This window comes from Chinchilla lanigera, unplaced genomic scaffold (assembly GCF_000276665.1).
Source record: "Chinchilla lanigera isolate Chin_1 unplaced genomic scaffold, ChiLan1.0 scaffold00080, whole genome shotgun sequence".
Classification (NCBI taxonomy): Eukaryota; Metazoa; Chordata; class Mammalia; order Rodentia; family Chinchillidae; genus Chinchilla; species Chinchilla lanigera.
This window is the reverse complement of record NW_004955481.1, coordinates 9,974,429-10,001,407: the sequence shown is the minus strand read 5'-3', so window position 1 is coordinate 10,001,407 and position 26,979 is coordinate 9,974,429. Positions and strand designations below refer to the sequence as shown.

The 26,979-nt window shown below is 42.6% G+C and overlaps 2 protein-coding genes and 2 pseudogenes across 3 annotated transcripts in view; 3 read left to right on the top strand and 1 right to left on the bottom strand.

Annotated features, from left to right (window-relative positions):
• The window catches only part of LOC102013933 (schlafen family member 12-like), a 29,549-nt gene extending 13,329 nt beyond the window's left edge, over positions 1 to 16,220 (bottom strand). The window contains exons 1-2 of one of the 2 annotated variants that reach the window (XM_013503416.1): positions 15,976 to 16,220; positions 12,536 to 13,065 (exon numbers count right to left, since the gene is read on the bottom strand). The gene's annotated coding sequence lies outside the window, so the exon portion shown is untranslated. The remainder of the gene's footprint in view (positions 1 to 12,535; positions 13,066 to 15,975) is intronic. The other variant, XM_013503415.1, reaches the window with a different exon arrangement.
• A 7,675-nt stretch (positions 16,221 to 23,895) lies between these two features.
• LOC102013607 lies at positions 23,896 to 25,117 on the top strand (annotated as a pseudogene).
• Positions 25,118 to 25,132: 15 nt separating this feature from the next.
• On the top strand, positions 25,133 to 26,109 carry LOC106146330 (annotated as a pseudogene).
• A 166-nt stretch (positions 26,110 to 26,275) lies between these two features.
• On the top strand, positions 26,276 to 26,741 carry LOC106146483 (TBC1 domain family member 1-like). Its single transcript, XM_013503417.1, has one exon. The coding sequence runs from the start codon at positions 26,292 to 26,294 to the stop codon at positions 26,724 to 26,726; it is 435 nt and encodes a 144-aa protein (XP_013358871.1). The 5' UTR covers positions 26,276 to 26,291; the 3' UTR covers positions 26,727 to 26,741.
• Positions 26,742 to 26,979: the final 238 nt, after the last annotated feature.

Genomic DNA, 26,979 nt, shown 5'->3' with positions numbered 1-26,979 from the left:
TGCTTTGATTTGATTATGTTCGTGATACTGGTATGCTGCTACTGTTCTATTATGTTTATTTGTTTCTCATTTACTACTCTTTAAAATAAAAAAATAAAAATAAAGAATAAATCAGATTCATGAATTTTGGTCAATAATCTTTTGTTATTTGGGTTTTTTGTTTATTTGTTTGTTTCCTGGTTTTTGAGACAAGGTCTCATTTTGTAGGGAGGCTGGCCTTGAACTCACTATGTAGGCTAGGCTGGCTTTGAACTCACAGCAATTCTTCTGCCCCAGTCTCCAGAGTGCTGGGATCACAGGGGCAATCTTAAACCAAGGGGGCCAAGTTACCAGGCCATTTTCCAACAAGATAACCACAGATTTCTAATGATGTGACATTCTTAGATTCAATACATTGTCATTGTGGTCTGAATTTTTGTTTCCTTCTTAAAATTCATGTGTTGAAATTCCTACCCTCAAGGCTATGAGGCCTTTGGGAGATGATTAGGTCATGAGAGATTAGTGTCAGAAATGAGATGAGTGTTCTTATAAAAGAGATCCCACAAATCTATCTTAACTCTTCTGCCACGTGAGGACACAGTGAGAAGCTGGCAGTCTGCAATGAGAAAAGAGCCCTTACCAGAACCTGACCTTGCTGATGCCTTGATGTTCAACATCCCAACCTCCAGAATGTAGGAAAGAAAATATAGTTACTTAGGCACCAGGTGGCTTACGGATTTTGTTAGAGTAACCTGAGTGGAATAAGGCAATTGGCTTTAGTGTCTATATCCTTAATCCATTAACTCTGTCCCTCTAAGATCTATTGTGATAAAGCCTTTGGTATAGATTGAAATCTAAAAAGATTTTGGGTTTACCAAGTGGCCTAGAGACAGTTGAGGGAAAGGCCCATCATTAAGGAAAAAGATGCATTGCTCTCTGTCCTCCTCAAAATACGCCCCCATCACACATAAAGCACACTTTGGACATCTTTATCCCAATATTTTTCCCACTTTCTGAAGCAGTTCTGGAAGTCCTCTTTCTGCGTGTTTTTACCAGGAGTGACTAAAAATATACTGAGTGCCTTTGCTGAGGGCCATCTGAAAGAAAAGCAGGCTCATAAAAACATTACTATGTACCCTTGTTTACTGTATTCACCAGATATGGCACTGTCCAACTTATGGCGCTTCACAAAAGTCAAAATAACCAGAAAAGGTAAACATTCTGATTCAGTTCAGGACATCAAGGCAGTCATGATGGTGCAACTAAAGACATTCACACATACACAAAAAATAGACTTGCAGGACTGTTTCAGAAAATCTCATTAATGATAAACGTGTTTGAAGTGAGGGGAAGTACTTTGAGGAGAATTCATAGAAAATTGTATTTTACTGTAATACATTTTTAAATTTAAACATTTTGCCAGGTGTGGTGTTGTACACCTGTAATCCCAGCACTAGGGATATTGAGACAGGAGGATCCCCATGAGTTTAATGCCAGCCTGAGCTACATACCAAGATTCTGTCTGAAAAAACAAGCAATAAATGTAAACATTTACCACATGTGTCAAACACACCTCATACATAGTACTCACTACCCTAGGAAATGTTATACAGGGCTCATGCTATTCCTATCCACCACTGGACCAGCGTTGTGGAGAGGTACCAGTGTAGGCTGTAAAGATCACTTAATTCTCTTATAAATTCCTGATCACATGAGAATAATGATAATTTGGGGACTCAGAACCATGTGGATAATTTGAGTTAATTTAATGTAATTCACATATCAATAATGAGCTTCCATGCAGAGGAAAAGGAAGCATAAATCCCATAGAACACTTCGCAGTTTACAGGAGCAGACAGTGTTCAGTGGATGCTACCATTCTACATGCACCAGAGTAGTCACCATTCCTCAGGTGAGCTGTGAACTCTGTGCCTTTGTGCAGGGGAGCTGTAGAGTTTGTATGCTTTCCTCCATCTTTGTCACCTGATAAACTGATGATCACCCATCCCACAACTCACATATTCATCCTTCTCCCTTGGTACTCTCACAAAGCTTTATACCCATCTTTGCCCCTAATTTTACATGAATTTAGGGAAATCTTTAGGAACAGCACTGAAATGCCCAGAGAGGTTGTTTTCAAACTACAGAGAATGTGTTAAGGGCATTTACTCATTCATGAAACTAGAAGGAAAGGTTTTGGTCCTGTTTCCTGACTCGGCCTGCCATGACTGCTTTCCTCCTCCCATTGAAGGCACAAAGTAGGGTCTGTTCCATCCCATAAGCCTCACTGAGGTGCCTGCTTGGTATCTCTATCTGTGTGGTAACGGTGCTTCCTTGTCCTGCCCTCATAGAGCTCCGGATTGTCTTCCCTTCCCTGTGCATGAAGACAAGGCTGCCTTCACCCTCCCCAGACCTGCACCGAATGGATTCTCCCACTCAGTGTGCGCCGTGCTGAAGGTCACTCGTCCCATTCAGCAAAACTCACTGAGGGCTCAAAATGTGTTTCAGAGAAACACAGGTGTGATCAAAATATACGGTGAATGTTTCTGTTTCAATTTGTTACAGTGAAACACACTGTGCTCGCCACCCCCCTTCACCTGGAACACACTTTTCCCATGGTTCTTGCCACATTCTGACACAGTTCTAGAATTCCCTTTCCATGTCTTTAGGGAATGAGATTCAAAGGGTGAAAAACAATGAATGATGCAGCCCAGTCCTATCTGATGAATGATGGGCTCCCACAGCATCACTGTGTGCCCTTAGCCACCTTATTCACTGAATCTGGCACCTTGTGCCTTCTCACTTTGCCAGGAAGGGTACATGTTTTCACTCAATTCACCACCTTAGGAAGCCAGGACAGTGCAACTAAAGACAGGAAAAAGGACTTCCAGAGCTGCCTCGGAAGTTGGCAAGCGCCATGGACTATATGTGTTTGAAGCATGGGAAAGTGTTATGGGGGGATTAATAGCAATTTGTCTTGTTCTGTAATAAGTTTTGAAATTCAAGGTTTGTGGTGATCACACCTTGGGGGACAATGTAAAATTTTATCCTGATATACAATCTCAATAACTCTGGAGGTGCAGGTACAGTAATTGGGTATATTGTCTGAGGTTATCATGCACCAACATAGATTGATGGTAATAGTCCCCACTGTAACTCTACTGAAGTGGAAGGCCATTGTTACATTCTCCATCATCCTGTCATTATATTTAGGATAGTAAACACACCAACCTGTTCCAACCAAATTCAAATATATCTTGAAAATGCCATCTTTTCACCTTTATTTCACACCACAGAAAACCATGGCAAAGATAGGTAATGATTTTGGGTTCCTTGGACTCATGAAACAATTTTAGCATTGAGAACTCCGGAATTACAAGCATAGCATTTGAGTCTCTTGTACTCATTTTAGCAGATAGTATTAAAACCCTCCAAGTCTTCATTAAAATTCTCAGTACAGAATGGATTTTAAAGTCTGTAATTATTACTAATTTCTGGTGAAAGGGTAATATGAATGTCTTGGTCCTTTACCAGTAGTGGGATCACAGTAATGGTCAGATTTTCCTACTTAAAACTGAAACTTGTCATTTGAGAGAGAGAAATAGCTTATATTAGGATGGAGAGTTGTATAAAGTGTTTTATTTTAATTTTCAAATCTAGTTTGTCCTATTCTGATTATGATACTTTTACATAAAGTATTTATCTCTCATTGTATTGTTTTTCAAAGTAAAAAACAGTAAAAGATGAAGAGTTTTTGACTAGGTCTGGTGGCGCATGCCTATAACCCCAGCCCTGTAGCAGGAGTTGAGGGAATTGAGGTAAGAGGATTTCTATAAGTCTGAGGGCTACACAGTAAGTTCAAGGCTAGCCTGAACTACATGGCAAATAAACAATATAAAAAATCATATATATATTAACCTTTGGCAAGAAATTATATATATATATGTCTCAAATAAATAAATAAATAAAACCCGAGTTCTATACAAACTTTTCATATGGAATAATGCTTTTCCTATGTTTGTACCAGTTTCACATAATCAAGTCTATGGGCTCGTATTCTTGTTTCCATCCATAGAGAGTTTCTTAAAGAGCTAATTTACTGAAAGCATTAGAGATCTAATGCTTAATTTCATTGCCTAAGAATCTTAATCCCACTATTAGATTTACAGAAGTTAGTACAAGGTTGAAACTGCTGAATAGAGAACTACAAACTTTAGGAAGCAGTAATACATTCTGAAGATAGGCTGTTTTCAACAGAAAATATCTCAGTTGTCCGTAGCACATCCTTAACACTTCACAAGCTTTAGCTTTTGCAACTATGTGGCTTTAGCATCAAAACATTAGGGTCCCCTTTGGGGCCATGGAATCCTCCAGGATGCTTCATTCCACTTGCCAATTTACTGGCAGTACAAAATGGAATGTCCTGTCTATCACACGTCAACTATCCTAAAGCAAAACACTCTCTCACTTTGATTCAATTAACCAATCCTACCTGCTAACCTGGACATACTTATTTAAGGGAGGAAAGTATTGCATTCATCATCTTTTAGGTCAGAGTTTTGAAACTTCAGCACTATTGTGTTTGGGGCTGGCAAATCCTTTGTTGTAGGGGATTGTCACCTACATTGTATTTAGCGGTATCTATAGCCTCTACCTATTGGGTGGTATTAACACCCCCCCAAGTTGTGAAAACCATAAGTATCTCCAAGTATTCTGTCCCTTGAAGGGCAAAATCTCTCTTCCCTTCTGCTCTGTTAGAAACCTTGGCTGTACTCAAATATTGAAATGCTGTTCACCAGAAATATTATGGAAAGTACACATGTAACTTCAAGTTTTCTGGCAACTACATTTTAAAAAGAAACAATAAACAGGTCAAATTTTAATCGTATACTTTGTTTAACTAAATATTTCCCAAATATATTATTGAAATGTGATAATTTTAAAAGGATTAATGTGATATTTTCATTAATTTTTCATACCAAAATTTTGAATCCAGTGTGTATTTTTAATTGTTGTATGTCTGCCCTATATAACATTTACATTTATCTTGGGGAATAGGCACATATATACATATCACTTTTCAATTATTTTTTCCTCCCCCTCTACTCCACACCTTCTGCTCTTTGTCCATCTCTAACTCCTTTTCCATCTCCACAAAGTGTTATGTCGGGCTGGGGATTTAGCTCAGTGGCAAAAGCGCCTGCCTGGCAAGCGCAAGGTCGTGAGTTCGGTTCCCGGTACCAGAGAAAAACCAAAAAAAAAAAAAACAAAAACAAAGTGTTATGTCATACTTGTATTCCATCTCAAAGGAGACCGGCCACATTGCACAGTCATTAGCCACATGTGGTGAGTATGCGCAGTATTGGACAGCAGAACCACATATACAACATGTGGCAAAAACCATAATGGTCAGCATCAACAAATTAAATTGGCAAAGAAATAGCAATGAGCACACCCAGTGCCAGAACTTGGTATCTAATACCAAACTCCAATACAAAGGACCAGACCTCCTTGCAGAAATGGGTGCTCCCAGGATTCAAACAGGATAAACAGTATGTACCTGAGTTATATCCCATTTAATGCACTCAGAAAGAAAGAGGGAAACACTTTCCTTTTAATTTTTCTGATTTGTCTTGTTTTGCTGAAGTTAGAAGAACCTATAGTGCCAAGGACAGATGCCAGAATGCCACAGCTAAACACAGACAGGAAATAGAGAATTTCAAAACTTTCAGTATGGGAGGAGAATGGCAGAACAAAATTAATAAACAGTGCAATATTAATGAGATATATACTATTTTCAATTTATCAGTTATCCAAATACTTTATTAGCAATATTTTGAATAGTATTTTAGTTTTGTAAATACACAGAAGCATGTAATTGCACTGGCATTTGTGCTTTTTCTCCTGTTTTGTTTTTATGCTGTGGATTGAATTCAGGGTGTGGTGAACACTGAGCCTATACCGGCTACTGAGCCACACTGATAGCCTTACACTAGCCTGTAAAATATCCGTGTTCTTAGTGAGAAGAATAATCATATACTTGTGTCAGTGTTCTTGGGTTATACTGTCAAATTAGCACAGACTGCATGATGTAAAGAAAATTATTTATCATAATCCTTTTTTCTAAAGACAAGGGCTCCATTATGTAGTTCCGCCTGTCCTTCAGCTTGCTATGTAACCCACGCTGGCCCCAGATTCACAACCCTCCTTCCTCAGCCTCCTGAATGCTGAGATTACAGGTGTGCGCCAGTACTCCCAGCTTTCTCAGAGCTACAGTGACTAGGAAGTCCAAGATGAAGTTGCCAGCATCGTGGGTTCCATTTGAAATTACTTTTTGAGAGTTGTAGGTAGCTGCCAATGCATTGTGTTCTCATATCATTTCTAGTTTGCGTACATGGAGACAGAGGGGGCAAGCTCTCTGGCATCTCTTCATAACATATTTACTGGGGGAAAGAAAGCTTCTGTCCAAGAGAGGGAGAGAAGGAGACCTGAGTGGGTTGCCAAGAACCCTGCCTTCCTAGGGATTTTTATACAGCAAAACCACAAAGTGAGGCAGTCCGAAGTTTGAAACATGGGAACTCACTAGGTGGGCATGAGGTGGGACAAAAGTATGGTAGAATGATGTTCCCTAAAGGAGTGAGAGACTTTGATTGTGAATAACACAACTCTGACCATTTTTCCTCCTTTTTCTCTAGGGAGTAGGTAGGCCACGCACATGTGTAGGAAAATATTATGAATTTGTGTTTTCTAAAATCAAATAATGAACTTTAGGAACAACGGAGTTTAAGAGCAGATTATATTTATTAGGGGAAAGAGAGCTTCTGTCAGAGAGAGGGACAGAAGGGGACCTGAGTGGGTTTCCCCATCTCTCCTTATAGAGGCACCAATCTTATTAGATCAGGGCCTCACTCCTACGATCTCATTTAACCTTAATGACTTCCTTTGTGGCCCCAATCTCCACATAGGCTAGGGCTTCAACATTCGAATTTTGGGGAGAACACATTAAACACGAAGTCTATAGCGAGGTTGCACCAAACTATGAACACAAATTTGGAAAATTACAGTTTAAGAAAGATTTCAAATTTAAATAGATAGGTTATAGAGTAACAGGGGGTAGAAATAAACAGGAAAATGTGGTGTAGATTAATGCACTTGTTTTATGATGGTGCTGGGGATTTTTTTTCAGGTATGGGAGTCAAGCTCAGGGTCTTGCTCACACTAGGTAAGTGCTCTACCACTGAGCTGCATCACCAGCAAACGCACTGATTTCTACAGAACACTTCTTTCCTCCTTCTGCTCACTGTAGAGCTTAACCACACCCTTACATTAGATTTTGCTCACAAGTACTATCTCGTATTGAAAGGTAAAGAAAATTGGTTGAAGTTCCTTTACTAATCTTGACCTAAAAATTTTTGTACAACAACAATGTCACCACAATTAAGGCTTGCTCTGGTCCATTCTGTGAACTGACACTGGAGATTATCATTTTAAATGATTAAATAATCATGCCAGTGCTCCTACTTTTGCCAAGACACTTAAGACTTGCTTTATCACTCATTTCTTCCCTTCTGGACTTTCTTTGTCTTTACCTGTTTTTTTAATCTGATATATTTTGAATCCTTTCTCATTTCATTTTCCTGAGTCTTCTACCAATGTGTGTGTGTGTATGCATGCATGTGAATGTGCACACGTGTGTGTGCATGTGCATGCATATGAATGTGCACATGCGTGCACATGTGTGTGTGATCAGCACAGGGTTTACATATAAAATCCACACATTTTGACAATCCATTTAACCTGATAGCACCTTCACTTTAATTCCACAGGAAAAAACTGTACAACTATATCCCTTCTGCACATTGTTACCTATGTTACAAATTGCATTTTTATGTATTCTATACCCATGAACATAGATTTGTGATAGATTTTTTTATTTTAACGAGAAAAAACAATAACAAAACAACAACAATGAAGACAAAAACAACAACACAAAAACAAAAATGTACAGGATTTCAAAACAAAATGATAGGAATTAACAATGCTTGTTACACTACATATTGCTAGCTTCAACAAAGTTGCTCAGACCACCAGATGTATGCATGCAAGATTGATCAAACAAAGACATTAACAAGTAATTTAAAAAACACTGGAAAAGATACAGAGTTTCACCAAAGAAGATGGTAGGAATTCAACAATGGTTGTTATATTGCATATTGTTGTCTTCAAATTAGTTGTTCTGATTACCAGATACAAACACGCAAATTTGGTCAAGAAAAAAACTTTAAGCACTACCTTTTCCTTTCAGTAAACCAAGATATCACAGTATACCTATCTCAGCTATCCTTGTATATACACACACATTGTTTTTTCTTCTTTTGCATTTTAAAGTGAAAAGAACAAAAACAAAATAACAAAAACAAATGCATAAACAAAACAACATAAAAATAATAAAATGATACAGAATTTCAAATAGATAGGAAATTAACACTGGTTGTTATATTACATATTGTTATCTTAAAAGTGGTTGCTCAGATAACCAGATATATGCATGTAAGATTGATCAAACAATTACACATTAACTGCTGCTTTCAATAAACCAATAGAAATTAGTAGTACAATTATCTTAGCTATCTTATGTGTATATATATGTACACATTTTTTCCCATCCTTCTTTCTTTTTTCCTCTCCTCTCCCTCATCCCAGTTGTTTCTTCCTATTTGAACAGATTCTTTCCATTTCACAATATCTATTGTACCCTTCAGATTTTATTTACTCTTTCAGGTTCTTATACTAGGGAGGCAATAGGATGTTTACACATGTGAGTCTGATTTATTTCACTTATGAGTATGGTCTGTAGTTGCATCCATTTACCTATAAAAGCCTCAAATTTATCTTTCTTTATAGCCAGGTAATACTCCACTGTATAAAAATACCACACTTTTTTTATTCATTCCTCAGTTCATGGATATTTGGATTGTTTCCAAAATATAGCTATGACAAATTGTGCTGCTATACACACAGGTGCACATATATCTCTGTGGTATGATGTTTTCAGTTCTTCTGGAAAAATACCCGGGTGATTGATTTTTATGTTGAGTGATTTTTATTTTTCTGATTAATAAGATCCTCTCTTAAAGATGATAAGTGTACTTCTCTTGAGCTATCCTGCTTGGATTTGTAGAGCCATATTTTTCATCAAATTTGCAAAGTTTTCAGCCATTATCTCTTCAAATAATTTATCTCTTTTTCACTACTCCTTCTGGGAAAAATAATGCATATCTTTTCTGCTGGATATGATTCTACAAGGCTGTTAGGATCTGTACATTTTCCTTCATTCTTTTCTTTCTCCTCAGGCTACTTCCAAAGGTCTTGTCTTTAAAATCACTGACATATTTTTCAATTCAGTTATTGTATATTTTAGCTGCATAGCATCTATGGATCTTTTGTATAATTTCTAACATTTTGTTAGTAATCTCATTTTTCTCACACATGACTTTCCTGATTTTCTCTGGTGCTCATTATTTTATTTTTCATCTGCTTTGAGATAGAGTCTTTCTATGTTGTTCAGCTGACCAGGAACATGCAGTCCTTCTGCCTCAGCCTCCTGAGTAGCTGGGACTACATATATGTTTTTCTCTCTCTAACCCTTTGAACAATTTTAAGACAGTGGCTGGGTTTTTGATTGTTTTTGTTCTTTCACTGAGAAATAATAGTGTATGTATTTATAATGTAGAATATGCTTTTTGAGTTTTGTAGAATATGCTTTATAAATATGCTTTGGAATGATGAGACAAAGGCAAGTAACATATGTATCGCTTCCCACATATAATAATTTTCCGTGGTGAGAACACTTAAAATCTGCTCTTTTAGGACTTTTTGAGATTACAATGCATTGTTATTAGTCACTATCTTATACCATAGAGCTCTTCTATTTATTCCTCCTGTATAAGTGAGTTTTTCATCCTTTCACTATCATTTCCCCCATCCCACTCTCTCATCTCTGGTAACTGCCATTGTACTCTCTCTTTCTAAATGTTCAACTTCTTTAACTGCTAATATAAGTAAGACAGTGAAGCATTTGTCTTTTTGTGCTTGGTTTACTTTATATAATATAACATCCCCTATGTTTACCTATATTGTTGCAATTGACAAGATTTCCTTCATGCTAAAGGCTGAAAAGCATCCCATTCTACATGTGTGCCACATTTTCTTCATCTGTTCACCCATGGGTGAACACTTAATTCAATAACTCGGCATTTTGAATGATACTGAAGTGAACATGGGGGTCCAGATATCTCTTTGAGATACTGGCTCTATTTCATTTGGATATATATCTAGTGATAGAATTGTTGGGTCATATACTTCTATTTTTTAGTTTTTTGAGGAGCCTCCATACTGTTTTCCATAATAGCTGTACTAATATACATTTCTGCAAACAGTATTCAAGGGTTTCCTCTCTTCCCCATCCTTGTCAATACTGACCTTTCATCTTTTATGATAGCAGCCATTCTAACTGGAGAAGGTCATACCTTGCCATTATTGTAGTTTGTATCACCCTGATGCTTTGTGATGCTCAGCATTTTCTTCAAACATCTATTGGTCACTAATACGACTTCTTTGAGAAGTGCTTGCTATGGCTGTATCTGAGTGTCCCCAAATATCTCATGTGACTGGAAGGTGAGTGGATCATTGGGGTGCTGTGCTCATCAGTACATTCCTCCATTCAGAGATCAGTAGATGACTGTGCTGTTAGGAGATGGAGCCAGATCCGAGGTGGGCCATGAGAACTGTGACCTAGAAGGGTGTATTTATGTTCCTTCCTCCTCCTTCCTTTCTCCGCTTCCTGGCTCCCCTGATGTGAGCACCTTACTTCTGCTTCCCCTTCTAACATGCGGTTTCTGCCATCGAGTCTGTAAACCAGAGGCTGAACTCACTGAAACTTTTTGCCAAAGTAAACTACTCCTCCTTTAAGTTGTAGATATCAGGTATTATGTCCCAGTGACATAAGTGATGGGAAAATGAGTAATGCAAAAAATTGTACCAGAAGTGGGATCACCGCTGTAACTGTGTTTGGCCATATTCTGCAGAAACCTTTGTGACTGAGTTGTGAGGAGTTTGGAAAGGTTTGAAAATGCAGGCTACAGAAATCTTATGTTTTTCTGAGAAGTGCTTTGCATGCAATACTTGTCATTGCTAAGGAGACCAGGATGCTGATGGGTATAAGGACAGTAGTGGATAGGCCAAGAAATTTTCTGTTGGGAACAAGGTCTGGAGACTCTCTCTGTGTATATGTGTTATTCTCTGACAAGAAAAATTGTTTACATTTTGCCCATGTCCCGGGACTTCGAAGAAGACTGAGATTAAGGACAGTGGAATAATTAAACTGGGGAAGAAATTTGAAGGCAGTACAGCAACTAGTTTGTGGCATGGATATTGCTGGCTGCTTTTAGTTGGACCTACAGTGAGAATCAGGAGCAAAATGCAGAGCTGAATGATGCACAACTTGGCCAGAAAGGAAATCCCTGTGAAGTTGAGACAAAGGACAGAGGGCTTGCTTAAAACACTAGCAGTAAAATGAAGCCCAATTATTTATTATAGGAAAAATATAAATCATGGCTTTTGAGGAAGGCATTTGAGGAATTGTTCAGACCCCACTCTTTCCAGGCTCGAGGAGTAAAAACTGAAAGATTTCATTTGATTAGAGATCCCCTGGTTTCAGAAAGTCTGCCTAGGGTATTGGTTCCCTCAGTTTCATTACACTATTCTCAGCCATCCCCACACTCACAGGCCTCTGCAGCCAAGATCCAAGGAAGCCAGCTCCTGCATGACATGGTAGCAGACCCTGGCATCACTCGCATAGTGCTGATTTTTCAGGCATACAAAACTCAAGAGTAGTGGAATCATGGAGGTTTCTCCCCAGATATCAAGGGAAGGCCCAAGAGGCTTGGCAAGGAATGACACACTTTTAAATCAATACATGAAGCCAGGAATATAACCCAAAAGTGCAATGGAGACCCTAGGAAGGTTTTTTTGTTATTTTTTTTGTTTTTTTGTTTTTTCCCCGGTACCAGGGATCAAACTCATGACCTTGCTCTTGCTGGGCAGGCGCTGTGCCACTGAGCTAAATCCCCAACCCCCCTTTTTTTTTTTTTTGTCTTTTTGAGACAGTGTCTCGCTACGCAGTTGAGGCTGGCCTTGAGCGACTTTGTAGCCCAGGCTGGTCTCGAATTCACAATGATCCTCCTGCCTCAGCCTCCCGAGTGTTGGGATTACAGGCATGAGCCACCATGCCCGGCTTGACCCTAGGAAGTTAAAAAACCAGGACTGTGGAATCTCTGATGAGGGAAGCTTCAGGCAGCGAGCAGAACCAACTCATGAGAGACCGTACGGGATGTGACCAACAATTTCACAGGGACAGAGTTGCCCAAGCTCCGTGGAATTCACACAGCATCACAACCCTCTCTGGGTGCTGGCTCTGGAATTATGGAATTTAATATTTGCCCTGCTGAGTTTGGTCCTGTTTTGGCCCACTTCTTTTCTATCTTGCTGTACGTACCTTTTGGAATCTTGTGCCATTTTATGCTGGAAATATTTAACTTTCTTTTTGAGTTTTACCAGGACTCACAGCTCAGTTTGCCTTGATTCTCAGAGGAGACTTTGAAGTTGGAATTTTCAGCAATGCTTGTACTGTGAAGACAGTCAACTCTTAGAGATGAACTAAATGCATTTTGCATAATGAGATGGACATAAGCTTCCTGGGGGGCCAAAAGTGGAAAGTTATGATTTAGGTCTAAAAATTATCCCAAACTCTCATGTGTTTGGAAGGGGAATGGAACATGAGGGTGCAATACTTACCAGGGAGTATATCCATTGATGAGGTCAGCAGATGAATGTGCTGTTAGAAATTGATGGATGCATGGCTGGAGGTGGGCCACTATGGATATGATGTAGAAGTACGCACTCTTGTCCCTGTGTCCTCCCTTCTCTTTCTGCTTCCGCACCGCAACAGGGTGATCCACTTTCCCCCATCATCCCTTCGACTCTCTAGGTTCTGCCTTGGAGCCAGTGGACCATGGACCAAATCCCCTGAAACTCGGAGCCAAAATAACTTTCTCTTCCATTAATTGAAAGATGTCAGGTATTTTTTTCTCACTTACAGGTAAGATGAATAAAAACACCATGCCTTTGCCCCATTTTCTAATTAAGTTTTGTCTTATTATTGAGTTCCTTATATATTTGTAGATATCAATCCTGCTGTAGTGTGAGGTTTTGCAAGAGGAAACAATACAACACAGGACACTTAATTCTAAGATTATTTTATAATAGTTACCCATAACATCATATAAAAAAAGTGCAGGAAATCTGTCCACAGACTAAAAACCAAAGAATACAGCTGAGGTCCTGGATTCCATGGTAATGTCCTACATGAGTGCAGCTGAACCTAGAGCCCATACCAATGACCCCCACAAGTCCAACTGGAGGCCAAGAGCCCTTGACAATGCCTCATGAAGGCCTGTTTCTCGGATCTGCTCTGGGAAAGCCCCAAGGACAGTGGTGGAAGCTACAAAATCTGTGCCAGTGGATGAAGGATCTGCACTAGCAAGCTGAGGAATCTGCCCTGGAGCCAGGAACTAACACTCAAAGTAAGAACCAGAGTTCCCCTGAAAGGTACCACAGCCATCCTCAGCAACAATGAGGTTCTGAGCTCCTGCGATGATGAGAACAGCCAAGTTCCCATCAGGAAAGCCAGCGCGACAAGCATCTCCAGGGGAGTGAGCAGTGCACCATCTTCCCCTCTGGAGCCAGGAAGTGATGCTTAAAGTGAGGACCAGAGCTCCCCCAAAGTGAAATCTAGCCATTCTCAGTGACAGTAAGGTCCCAAGCTCCTTTGATGATAAGAATAGCTGAGTTCATCAGGAAAGCAATTATGGCAAGCTCCTCCAGGAAAACTGAAAGCTCCCTACAGCTTCCCAACAGATTTCAAACTTCTTCCTCTCCAGTTCTACCATGTATAGTGCTGGCAGCAACCCTCAGGTGGGCCTCCCACACCCAGCACCACACTGTTTCAGCTCAACTGGGTGTTACAAGTTGACCACCAGTTGTCAATCCACCACAAATCCCTTATCAGAATGTGGTTTGCAAAGATTTTCTCCTATTCTGTAAGGTTTTCTCCTACACGTGAGATTGTTTCCTTTGATATGCAGTGCTGTTTTAATTTGGCACAATCCCATTTGTCTATTTCCCTGTTTCTTGTGCTTTTGGTTCATATTCAAAAAGTGACTGCCCAAACCAATGTCATTTGGGGGCTGGGGGTTTAGCTCAGCGGCGCAGAACCTGCCTGTCAAGTGTGAGGGCCTGAGTTTGATTCCCAGTATGCCAAAAAAGAGGACTGTCCACCAATGTCATTGAAGTTTTATCCTACTTTTCAGTTTCTGGCCTTACATTTAAAAATTTAATCTATTTTGAGTTGACTTGTATATTTGGTAGGAGAAACGGTCTACCTTTGTTCTCCTGCATAGGAATATCAAAACACGTATTTTAAAGTCTTTGTTTAATATTTCCAAGATCTTGCTTTTCTCAGACACAGTCTCTGGCAATTTCCTTTCTTCTTTTTCATGGGCCATGTTTTCCTATTTTTGGATGCCTTGTTAGGTTTTGTTGAAAACTGGGCATTTAAAGAAACAGCCAGTCTGTTACAGTAGGCAGTCCTGGACTGATTATCTGCGTATACTCTGATTCCAGGGATCAGCCCATGGTGAAAGCGTAAGGTCTTGTCAGGATTTTCTGAGCATTCATCCTGCCTATGCTGTATGTAACTTTCTTAATTCCTCCTAATACTTGGCTGCCTTGGAATGTCTTGATATTTCCCCCACTTTCTCTTAACCTAGGCATGTGTGGATTCGGCTTCCCTGGAGCTTTCACAAGCAGTGACAGTCCGTTTGTTACTCATGCGGGTCTGTTTCATCTGAGATACTAATTACTTTCTAAAGAAACCAATGCTTGAACAGTCAGTCCCCAGACTGGATAGAACATGATAAGTAAGGATTACTCTGCCCCCTGCTGGTTTATGCAGTGGAACTGCAAACAACCTTCCTCTTGCTTCAGCTTGCCAGGCCGGTGCTGTGCCTCTGAGCTATATAGCCCAGGCAAATTTCCTATACTTTTGAATGTGGCTTCTATTCGAGTGGGAACTTGCTTGGTTACTATAGACCTTTGATTTTTAGTTCACTCAGTCTGCGTTTTGCTTTTTTAAATGTTTCATAAGGGAAATCAAAGCATTGAAGACTGCCTGCCTCCATTTCTTCCTCCATTCATTCACAAGCAAATGAACTCTTAACTCCCAGGATCAAGCAATCCGCCTACCTCAGCCTCCTGCCTAGCCGGGACTACAGGCACACACCGTCATTCTCTTCCTTAGTACATAGCTCAATTCATTAATATTTAATTTAATATTTTTGCATCTATGATGTTCCTTTCTCATATTAGTTTTGACAGATGCTGGGATCCATCTCAGAGTACCTTCAAAAATGACTTCACAGGTCAGTGTAGTGCACCTCCTCTGCGGTCCATTCTCAGGAATGAAAGAGGGAAAGAGATAGGGAGAGAGAAAGAGAACGATCTGAAAGCTGCATTCCTGGGTCATGTGATCAAGTATGCAAGAATTTTGCCACACTCAAATTAATTCCCATAATAGCGCATCAGATTTTTCTCCAGTTAACTATATCTTGGGGAGGACTGTAGAGCTCCACCTCCTACTCAGACTTCCTGCTCGCACCCCAAGCTACCAAGTCCATGGTTCCCAAGTCTTATTGGTCTGAGGTTTCATAGAAGCAGCTATGAAGACAAGAGTCAAAATTCTCAGAAGGGCGGAAAAACCAGCCAGGGTCTCCCAGAGAGCGACAAGGCTTTGCTGGCAGCCTCCGCCCCCGGTCTGAGAAGATCACTGGCAAGAAAACGCTGAGGCTGGAAGATGGGGATCCAGCCGCAATAACTTACCCTCAGCCAGCCTCCGGGAAAGGCGGATCTTTGAAGGCGCAAGCGCACCTCTGGCTAGAAGAGAGCGCGGCGGCTCCGGAACGACCCAGCCAGTAGTGAAGGTGCCCGGTGGCCTGAGATCTTTGTGGACTCCGTTACTTGGAGATGCCACGGCGGAGTCCCTGTTTGTATCCTCTTCTCAGCAGCGGGAGTGCAACTGAGACCTTTCCTCTCTCTGTCCTCTTGCTTTCTGCAGTGTGGCGCCTCTGCCTCAGCGGGTTTTATCCCCGCTGTTCCCTCTTATTGGCCAATGGGCGCTCTAGAAAATTCCCGCGCCGTAATTGGGAAGTGTGCATCTGATTGGCCAACACTGAGAATGGGCGGGGCCCAGAGGGGAATCCAACAGGTGCAACCCACTTCCCGCCACTCCTGAGTGAGTCACCCTTTCTCTCTCTTTGCCTTCGTGAGATGCCATTAACTGAGTATTACCGCCCACTCCTTGCCAGGCTTCCTCCGCTGTACAAAGATGGCTGCTCTTGCCGAGGCAGTCACCCATTCCCTGCTGGAACCTTTTTTTTTTTTTGGGTAAATGGTCTCACTAGATTCTCTGGTCTGTCCTGGAACTTTTAATGGTTCATCTTCAGTCTCCCCAGTACCAAGGACTGCAGGTGGGCACCCGGGACCTCAGCTACAAACAGCACGTTTAAGCAAGCAGAGAGCTGTGCTACTCTGGAAATGAGAGGCAGGTGAGGTGAGGTGAGGTAAGAGGTGGGGGCAGACAGGCCAGGGGAGAGGTGACTGTCAAGGGAAGTGCGGCCAGGAGAAGAGGGAGGCGGGGGAAGTGAGACACTAGAGGACAGGCTGAGGGAAGAGTAGAGGGGTGAGAAGAGAGGCAAGGTAGGAGTGGAGGCAGGGCTGAGGAGCAAGGTGAGGGGAGAGGCTAGAGAGACCTAAGGACACCAGCCATTTGTATCTGTCCACCATCACCCACACACCCCAGGCGAGCCTGTGGGTGACTCCAGCCCCAGACATCAACACCCCAGCTGAAGGGAAATGGAGGAGAAATAGGGTTTACCCTCTGTGCTCTGTGTGTGTTTCTCACCTTCAGGATATGTGATTATCACAGAATTATGGGGTAATTTGTGACACACATATCGTCAGTAACTGGGACAATACTCTATGTATTCTGCTATTTGCTTGCCTTTCTCCATAAACATTATATTAGTGAGATTCATATGCCTAGCATTTGTACCAAGTAGAGTCTACCAGATGCCTAATGATGTCAGTATCTACACATTCTCCTTGCTCTAAGTACTTTCCAATACTTGATGCTTTCAGAAATTTTTAAATAACAGTTTAGTCCACATCTTTCTGATTTCCAATCATTTATTAACATATATCCAATTTCACTGCAAGTACTTATACATTAACCTGGAGACCACTGACATCTTTTGTGAGATTACAATTCCAGTCCATAAACATAATGTAGCTCTATACTTTTACATTTCTCAGTGTCTTACATTAAAATTATACAATTTCTTGTATATCTTGTTAAGTTATTATTCCTATGTCCTCTATTTTTCAGGCAATTTAAAATGGTATCTTTGAAAGTATTCCCCCTTCCCCCACCCCACTGGTTTGAGGGTGTAGCTCAATGGTACAGTGCTTCCCTAGCCTGTGTGAGACTCTGGGTTCCACCCCCAGCATAGAAAACCAAGAAAAAAAGTCTTTCTACTTGTTTGATAATAATACAAATGCTTCTCATCCAAAGATTTCTGAGTGAAATGTCATTCTAGTGGTTTTTTCGTTCTAATGGTCATTATTTTTCTACAGGGATGATCAAGTAACTATGCCTGCAGAATCTTTTTTTTTTTTCTTTGCTCAAACTTATTCGCTTGGACCTTGAGCACAGCACCAATTAGAAAGGATGACAGTAGGCACCTTTCTCATGTTCTTTATGTTAAGGGCACATGTCAGTCTTTTCTCACTGTGCAGGAAGATTGCAGTATGCTTTCATTCAAATTTCACTTGTACCCATTTCCAAAGTGTGTTTACACTTCTAATTTGCTGAGAGTCGTGAATGGATGTGAAACTTTGTTTTTAAAAGGCTCATCATCTGTTTAGGTGAGTATGCGATTGTGATGACCTCCACTTACAGATTTTCTTTTGGGGGTATCAAAGTCTTTATTGGGTGGAATTAAAAAACTTAAATGGATGTTCTAAGTACAACTTATAGAAAAGGTAAAAGTATCCATTTCACGCATGCACCAAATTGGGGACCAGGAAGTCACCTGGTGCTAGTTGAAAGAGATATTCTAGCCTGCCAGATTCAGGGCAGAATCAGGTCGGTTACATGGGCACCCAGTTCTTTGATGGCTTTCACCTGCTCCTTCAGGTAGTCCGTCTCAGTGAAGTCATACAGTGGAGGTCATCAGTGGCCATCTGTGCAGTTCTAGCAGTGGTTGATGTGCACTTCTTCCCAAGTGTAACACAGGCTCCCTTGCATGCAGCCTGCTTTCCCAGTGGCTGAGCTCTGGATCTTTGATGTCCTGAGGGAAGATTCAGCCACCATTTTGGTTCTGCAGCTTCATCATTTTCTCAGCACGTCCTCCCTCTTTATGAGACTGTGAAGAAACACTTAGTCAGATTTCTCAAAGCCAGGTCATTGTGCTGAAAGTAGACATTAGAGACACTGAGGTCCAGGTTGATCTGAGGGGTACAGTGGCCTCCTAGACCTGGTGGTAGTTGTGGTGCACCTGCAAGGGAAACTCCACGGTCCTGATGTCCAGGCGGGCTGCTGGGAGAGACTCCATGGGAAAGGCCTCCAGAGCTTTGGGTGGGTCTGGGGGCTCTAAAAGGTGGTGGCGAAGGGCAACAGGCAACGCAGAGCTATATTGCAGGTCGACAGTGCCCATTCTGTCCAAGCACTATTGAAGAGGGAAACCCTGGTGACTCCACTGCATGGAGACAGTGTGCACTGAATGATCTGCAGATGCTGAAAGCAACATTGAGTTCTTGAGTTAAACCACATTAGACATGACGCATTGTCGTTTCTACAGGCTGTTGGATATGGAATGCTAACACAGGACTTGTTCAGAACATTTTATCCAGATAATTGAGTGCCAATGACCTGCCAGTTTCTTGCCATAGAGATTATGGTAGCTTCATAAGATTAGGGAGTGTTTCCTCTTGTTCTATGCTTGGGGAGAGTATTGTGAGACAGGAATTCTGCACCCAAGGTCAGAAATGGCAAGCAGGTGCTCTTCAACAGCATGTGAACAGTGTGAACAGGGAAAAGGACATAGCACATTCTGCCTCTTCCCTTCTAGGAAGAGGGGAACGAGGCAGGTGGTTGGGAAGGGAGAAGGAAAGAGGGATTGCAGGGAAAGCCAGGAAGGAAGGGGCAGGAGAGTGGGAAGAGGCAGAGAGGAGGACACAGGACTTTTAAACTGAGGTAGTGTTTCCTTCTCTGTGGGGAATGGGGTGGTGGTATAACTTTTTGTAGATCTGAAAAGTTTCACAATAAAATATGAAATAATTTTTTTCTCTCATGGAGGTCTATATGTGATGTCCTGGAATTCCATAGATATTGGACACTTCCTTCTGGGGTGCTCCCTTCTCCCATCGCAACAACTAGACTTAACCTCTTTGGAATCCACAGAGGCAGACATCCAGACCAGCTTTTGTTTCCTTGGTAGGGGAATTTAAAGTTCCCAGAAGAGCACTAGTATTATATCTGTCTTTGTAGACATGAGTGTCTCTCATTCTCTGACTGAATCTGTCAGATTTTCCCCACATCCTGGCTGGGCTGGGGTCCTAACCCTGACCAGTTGTTAGAGGGACATGGCCCAGTGCCTCTGGGATCACATTCCAGTGTGGTCCTAGGCGGGAAAAGTGGGTGTCTGGGCATCAACACTGACCACATTGCCACTGCGTCTGTGTATTTCTGAAGTCAGGATGGAGTTCTCTGTGTGCACAGGGGAATCCACCTGTCCAAACTCCACAGCCTTCGGGTTCCTCCTTCTCTTATTTCTAGATTTCACACAAAGCACAAAAGAGGGAGGTCAGAGCAGTTGTTCAATTTCTTTAACTTTGCCGCAAAAATCTGCAGTCTGAATGTTCCTGGATTCTCCAAGTGTCAGTGTCATTGAAATTTCAATGCCTGACTAAGATTGTCTGAGCTTTCATTATGTGTAAATACAGAAAATTTGGTTTTACTCCTGGCTTCCTCCCTGGTGACTGTCGATCAACTTTCCAACACAATTCACCACACCCCCGTATCTCTAAACACCTCAGTAGTACTTTCCTAAAAATAAGGATATTCTAGGACAGTCATCAAAATCAGGACATTAATACTGATATAATATTATTACTCCACCATTAGACCTTATTTGAATTTCATCAATCACCCCACAAATGCCTTCATGCCAAAAGGAAAAAGATTCTGCTCTAAGATTCAAACTAGGATCAAACACCCATGTTCCAAAAAGACAGATACAATAGGTAGTGCTCTGTTGGGAACTTTAAATTCCCCTGCCAAGGGAACACAAGCTGGTCTGGATGTCTGTCTCTGTTGGTTCCAAAGAGGTGAAGTCTAGTTGTTCCTGTGGGGGAAGGGAGCACCCCAGAAGGAAGGAAGTGTCCAGTAACTATGGAACTCCAGGACATCACATATAGACCTCCATGAGAGAAATTAGTTAATTTTTTATTATAAAACATTTCAGACCTACCAAGAGGTATACCACCACCCTATCCCCCTCCAGAGAAGGAAACATTGCCTCAGTTTAAAATCCTGTGTCCTCTTCTCTGCCTCTTCTCTCTCCTTCCCTTTCCTTCCTGGCTTTGCTTGCAATCCCTCATTCCTTCTCCCTTCCCAACCACCTGCCTTGCTCCTCTTTTCCTAGGTGGGAAGAGGCAGAATGTGCTATATCCCTTTCCCCATTCACACTGTTCACAGAGAGTTGAAGAGTGCCTGCTTGCCATTTCTGACCCTTAGGTACCCAGTCTTCTCTTGCCAAGACTGGGACAGCTCAGGGATTGTGTTTCTTTCCAGATACTTGAAGGCAAGATTTCCTTTAGCCCTTCTCTCTGCACCCTCCCCAGCCACAGAGTTGAAAGGACTCTGTGACTCAGGGTGAGCTGTTCAGAAAGTCACTCTGTGTGGGTTCAGAGAGAGGAGTTTGTTACGTGACAAAGGTGGAGAAAGCGGGTAGAGTCTCAGAGTCCTCAAATCACTAGGGGAGCAGTGATATTTCTAGTACACAGGGGGTTGTTGAACTCAGAGTCTGACACCTGTAAATTGCTAAGTATTATTTTGAATATCAAAGAAATGAAAGGGATACTTCTTCCTTTTGCATAGGAAGGATATTCCATCAAACAATTAAGAAAAAAAAAAAAAAGACACAGAGCCTGGGATATTGCTCAGCAGCACAAGCGTCTGCCTGTCCAGCGCAAGATCCTGAGTTTGATTCCCAGTACCAAAAAACAAAAAAAGAAACAAAAAGACCCATTCACTGTTCAGCCACAAGGCACAATATGCTACCTGTGAATATCAATGTTGTAGGCAACTAAGTTACATAGAAATATTATAGGCAGCCAGATAGGGCTGGGCCCTCAAAGGAGCCAGTGGGGAAGAGGAGATACCCATAACTGTGGGAGAGAAAGACACCGCCAGCTGTGGGCTATACCTGAAGACAAAAGCTAAAATAAATGCACCCACATTCCTCCCTAAGGATAAACATCAGGGATTGGTATTCTAAGTAGGTCTCTATCAGTTTGGAAAGCCAGAAAGAGTCACTAACTCGACCTCCTACAGGAAAAGCCACTGTGGTGTATTCCAGCCATGTGCCATGTGACTGCCTTCCCCATTTGATCCCCATTTAATCAGTTTGATCTGAGCAATCACACATGTAATCTTATTCATTGACCAGAGTTTTGTCCTACCTCATGCCCACTTGTGATTTCCTATGTTTCCCAACTTGGACCCACCTCACAGCATGGATTTACTGGATAAAAATCCCTAGAGAAGGCAGGTTCTTTGGCAAACCACTGGGGTCCCCTTTTGTCTCTCAGACAAAGCTTTCTTTCCCTCAACAAATACATTCTGCTCTTAACCTCCACTGTTCCTATAATTCACTGTTCAGTTTTAGAGAACATGAACTCGTCCCAGAAAACTAGCAGGTGGGGAGATTCTTTCCCATGTATCATAGAGACTTTTAATGACTTGTGGTAGCAGCAATAAGAAACTAACAGGAGAAAAGAAAAGAATCTCTAAGCTCCCACCTCAGTGATGGAGAAAAAGGAGCACAAAGTAAGCCTGGAAAAACCAGAAGGAGGGAAATAAAGACAGGAGCAAAAATCAGTGATACTGAAAACAGAACAACTAACAGAAAAATCTATCAAACAAAGAACTACTTCACTGAAAAGGGTGATACAATTGGTAAGCCTCTAGCAAGACTGCAAGGAAAAAGAAGAGGCCACATATACACCAAACTCAGGAATGAAACAGGGATCATCAATTCAGACCAAGCAGACATCACAAGGACCACACAAGAATTGCTGCCAGTGATGCAGGCACACGGAAATAGGACATTTACCTAAAAGGAACCACGTCCTCACAAAGTAATCATTGAGAAATCAGAATTTGTAACTTTAAAACTTCCAAAAGAGGGATGAGTAGGGGCAGGAGGAGACCAGCGGACCTCTACTGCAACAGCTGTCTCTCTTCCGTGGCTCCCAGGTCTGGTTCCTAGCCTGAAGAGAGAGGGTGAGGGGTGGGGAGGGTCACCAGGCCACAATCCGCTACTCCCTGCCACAGCTCCCTTGCTCCGCCCTGCCTGGGAAGAGGAAACTGGGGCCTCTCCCTGACCCATCCCCCTGTGCTAGTGCCCCTCCCTCAGCCAAGGTACCTATTGCTACCCCCAGGACCTTAGGGTCCTCAACCAAGAGAAGAGGCAGGAGACAGTGAGCACAGCCCTCTTCCAGCCAAGCTGCAGTCGACATCAGAAGCTTGTAATATGGATTGCCCGGTGGAAAGTAGAAAACCAGTGGCAAGGTTTTGCTGAGCCTCCGGAACATTGCTGACATGGAACCAATAACATTCCTTGCAAAGAAGCAAGTGTTTCCCTAGGCCCCTTGCTAGTGCATTGTGGGACCACGGGGCCCCTGCTGTTTGGGGTTGTCCTGGAGGTGTGAAGGCTCAGCGGGGAGTCCTCTGACTGGGAGCTTGCCCTCTCTGGATTGAGATGCAAACATGACCCAGGGAGGATTTCCAACATCTTTGAGTGTAAGCGGTAGCTTGTTCGCAAAGGAATTCACAGCAGTTATGACCCAAGCTACTGTGTATGTCTGATTAAGGAGGATGCTGTCCCCAGCAGAGTGTCTGCTTTGTGTCCAAAGGCTAGGATAAAACAAAAATGCCAGAAATCACCAGCTTCACTCACCAGAGCTGGAAGATCGCTCTCCGGGAAGAGGGAATTGCGCTGTGCATCCCAGGTCCACCACACCTTCGCCAAGAACTTCCAGGTGGTTTTCTGCAGCCACCAAGTTATGGTACTAGAGCGAAAAGAAGACCCGGCCAGCCCTGATCAACATCAACCTGTTCAGATCCGTTCAAGGAATCTAATCCAAGGATGTTGCCATGAGAACCCCACGGAGATTGTCCTTTCACCCGGGGTGTGACCTATGTGGAGGCACCAGCCTGTGGGCCTGGGCACAAGTCCTTGTCCTTGCACCCTGGCTTGAGCTACCTAGCCTGCAGGAGGGAGGTCCAGGGCAGTGGCCTGTATGTGCAGCTGCAGATTTGCGGCTCCTTCATGAAAAACGACCTCAACACCTGGAGAAACACTTGATCCGTGGACACCATATTCTGCAGCCAAAGGATACAGAGGAAAATCAAACTGTTCTCCTCACAACCAGCCTGGCATCTGAACTTTACCTCATTGGTTCAAAAACCAAAAAAAAAAAAACCAGCATTGGCACCTTCAGGCCTTGCAGCTTTTAGTTGTCTGTTCTGTGTTGCAGTGTGCACACTGAGCAATCCTTGATGAAACTATGATGACCCTGGAGCAGACTTCCATGGTGGCCCCAGTAAGGCAGGCAGCTGAGTCGCCATCAGCTGGGTGAGGCCTCCCCCTTGCAGGGCCTGCACAAGCTCTGCAGAGGACATGGGAATGAATTCTGCCAAAATCACAGTAGAGCTCCAAGAGCACCTGAGGGACGCTGACTGATCCGGAGGAGACAACTGGTTTGGAGGAGGTGCAGAAATTGAAATGAAGAAATGAGCTGCAAAAGAATGAATTATTTCTTTTCTGGGATGTTAATTTGAAGAGAAAAAGAAGACAGTACTTCCCGACGGGAGAGATGAGCAGACACCGCAGACTGCAGCAGAGTGACCATCCATCACCAGCCAGTGCCTTTCAATTTAAACTAGATAAGCTGAAAAACAGAGCAAAGAGGTCTTTAACAGAGTCCTTAGAAAGTAATTTGTCCCAAGGCAATGAAGCCAGAGGCCTGCAGGAACACTCTGCGAGTGTGGATCTGGACAGATCTGTGTCTCGTACAGTAAGTGACAACAGCAAAGAACCATCCATGGGTACCAAGGAGCCCTTACCTATCTCTCAGAGCACCTTCAAGGCTTCTCCCATGACCTAACTCACAGAGCAGCCTGCTACTCTCACACCCCAGCAGGCCTTCAGCAGGCAAGCCAGCATCCTGAGGCAGTTTCCTGTGCAATGCCAGGCCCTCCCTGCTCAGGGTTCTCTAGGAATCTCCTCAAGAAAACTTAGGAAGTATTGCTCAGGAAGCACGAAGATACTTTCCAAAAAGGAAGGAAGAAGGGGCTGGGGATTTAGCTCAGCGGCAAAGCGCCTGCCTGGCAAGCGCAAGGTCATGAGTTCAGTTCCTGGTACCGGAGAAAAACCAAAAAAAAAAAAACAAAAAAGGAAGGAAGAGAATGTGGACCACCCATCTGTGAGGAATCTAAGTGCTGTCTGCCCCTCCTCCTGTCCTAACAGCTCCACTTCCTTGCCAAACTTTTTTAAGCACCTAAAACATAATTCCAGTGGAGGACAAACCCAGAATGCTATGCCAAACAGCATCTCATAGAGTAAATCCCTGTGGAAAAAAATTCATTTTTTCTCCTCTGTGCCAAATTTTCTTAAAGTCCTACCTATTGTGGATGGGAGTAAGACCTCTGATATTATGAACCCCCAAAGGGACTTTGAATCCAAAGCAGGATCCCTGTGATGACTGGCAGCACTCAAGGACTGCAGCAAATATTCCTTAGTGTGGCCTGCCTTGCAGAAGCCCTGAAGATTATTCAGGAGGAGGAGATCTTCCCTTATCTCTTTTGGAGCCAGTGTGTGAAGATGGATCCTTTCGCCCTGTAGCAGAGATAAAGAAAAGGACATCGAGGTAAATTCAAGAGCTGCAGAAAAATGCTGTTCTTCGACAGATACTGCTGCTTAGGATGGGGAAGGAAATCAGAAGCCACAAACCTCTGAGAATGATTGGCTGACCAACTGCATGAAGAAATGGTTTGCAATTAACCTCCTTGACAAGGAATCCTTCCTTGTCTTAAAGAAGTAACTATAGTGTGGGTAAAATGCTGAGCACTCCAGGAAGATCAAAAATGAAGTCAGATATGGAAGAAATGCACTGGGATGTTGTGCAAGGTGTACATGTCATCACAGGTTGACATCTGGAAATTCATGAATGAGCAGTTTCACCTTAAACACCCATTTCCCAGCAGCTAAACAGTGTCTTACAAAGACTCTTAAACACCTCACTTCCCTGCATCGTGGATGCTTGTTGACCTTAGGTGAACCTTTCTAACACATCCACACTTCTCTGCTCAGCTCAGAGAAGGGCAGCTGGCATTTCACGACATTCTCAAAACCTACTGGTTCCTCAACCAGGAAGTAGGATATTGCCAAGGTCTCAGCTTTGAGGTGGGCATTGTGCTGCTTTATACGAGTGAGAAAGAGGCATTTAAAATGCCCAGGATTCTGATTGTGATGTTTGACGTGGGACTCAGAAACAGTATCAGCTGGACAGGATTATTTGACAGGTCCAGATGTACCAGCTCTGGAGGCTCCTTCATGACTACCACGGAGACCTCTACAACCACCTGAGGGAGATCAGGATCAGCCTCTACACTGGGATGTGTAGCCAGAGCCTTTGATCTGATCTTCTTTCGGGATCAGAGGTTGTATTTAAAGTGGCGTTAAGGGCATTGGGAAGCCGTAACCCTGGATTCTGCAGCATGAAAACCTAAGAGCCATAGTGGATTTTATAAAAAAACACATTTTACCTGGTGAAACCTGAGTTTGGTGCAAATGGAGGAGACCACCAACTGGGTGGCTGAAATCAACATGGCGAAACAGTTACTAGCTTATGAAATTGAGCGCCTCATGCTTCAAGAACTTACGGGTTCCTCTTCTCTTTGTGACAACCAAAGAATAAATAAATTAGAGAAAAGCAACAACAGCTTATGCAAACAGAACCTTGACCTACTTGAACAATTGCAGGTGGCACATAGTAGGCTCCAAAGTCTTGAAGCCATAGCAGAGAAGCTCCTGACCAATGAGAGCAAGCTGAAGCAGGCCTCACCGTCCTTGGAGCTAGAGGGTCACCCTGCTGTGGATGGTGGAAGCTTGAAGGCAGCCTACCAGGGAAGTCACCCACTGAAGCTGAGCACTCTCAGCAGTCTGACTGTGCCCAGCCTGAGCCCAGAGGTGACAGCTCTGCACCGAAATTGTACACTTTCCTAACACTGCCCAGGCCTTAATTGTGACAGACAGAAGGTGCTGGGACAAGAGAATGGAGTGTGAAGGAAACTTTTCTGAGCTCACACTTGCAATTCTGAGGGCAAATGTCCAGTGTTTTTGTTATTTTTGTTTTAGGTTCTAATTCAGATGACATGGAAACCAGATTGTGATCTCCTCCCTTTGCAATCCAATTCTGCCCCAATGCAAGTCTTCCTGAAGTACAAGGTAGCTGAAAAGAAATTCAGAGAAGAGGAAA

Bases quoted from the DNA above. Each gene is read 5' to 3' on its own strand.
- LOC106146483 (XM_013503417.1), top strand. From the start codon at position 26,292: ATGGAGGAGACCACCAACTGGGTGGCTGAAATCAACATGGCGAAACAG.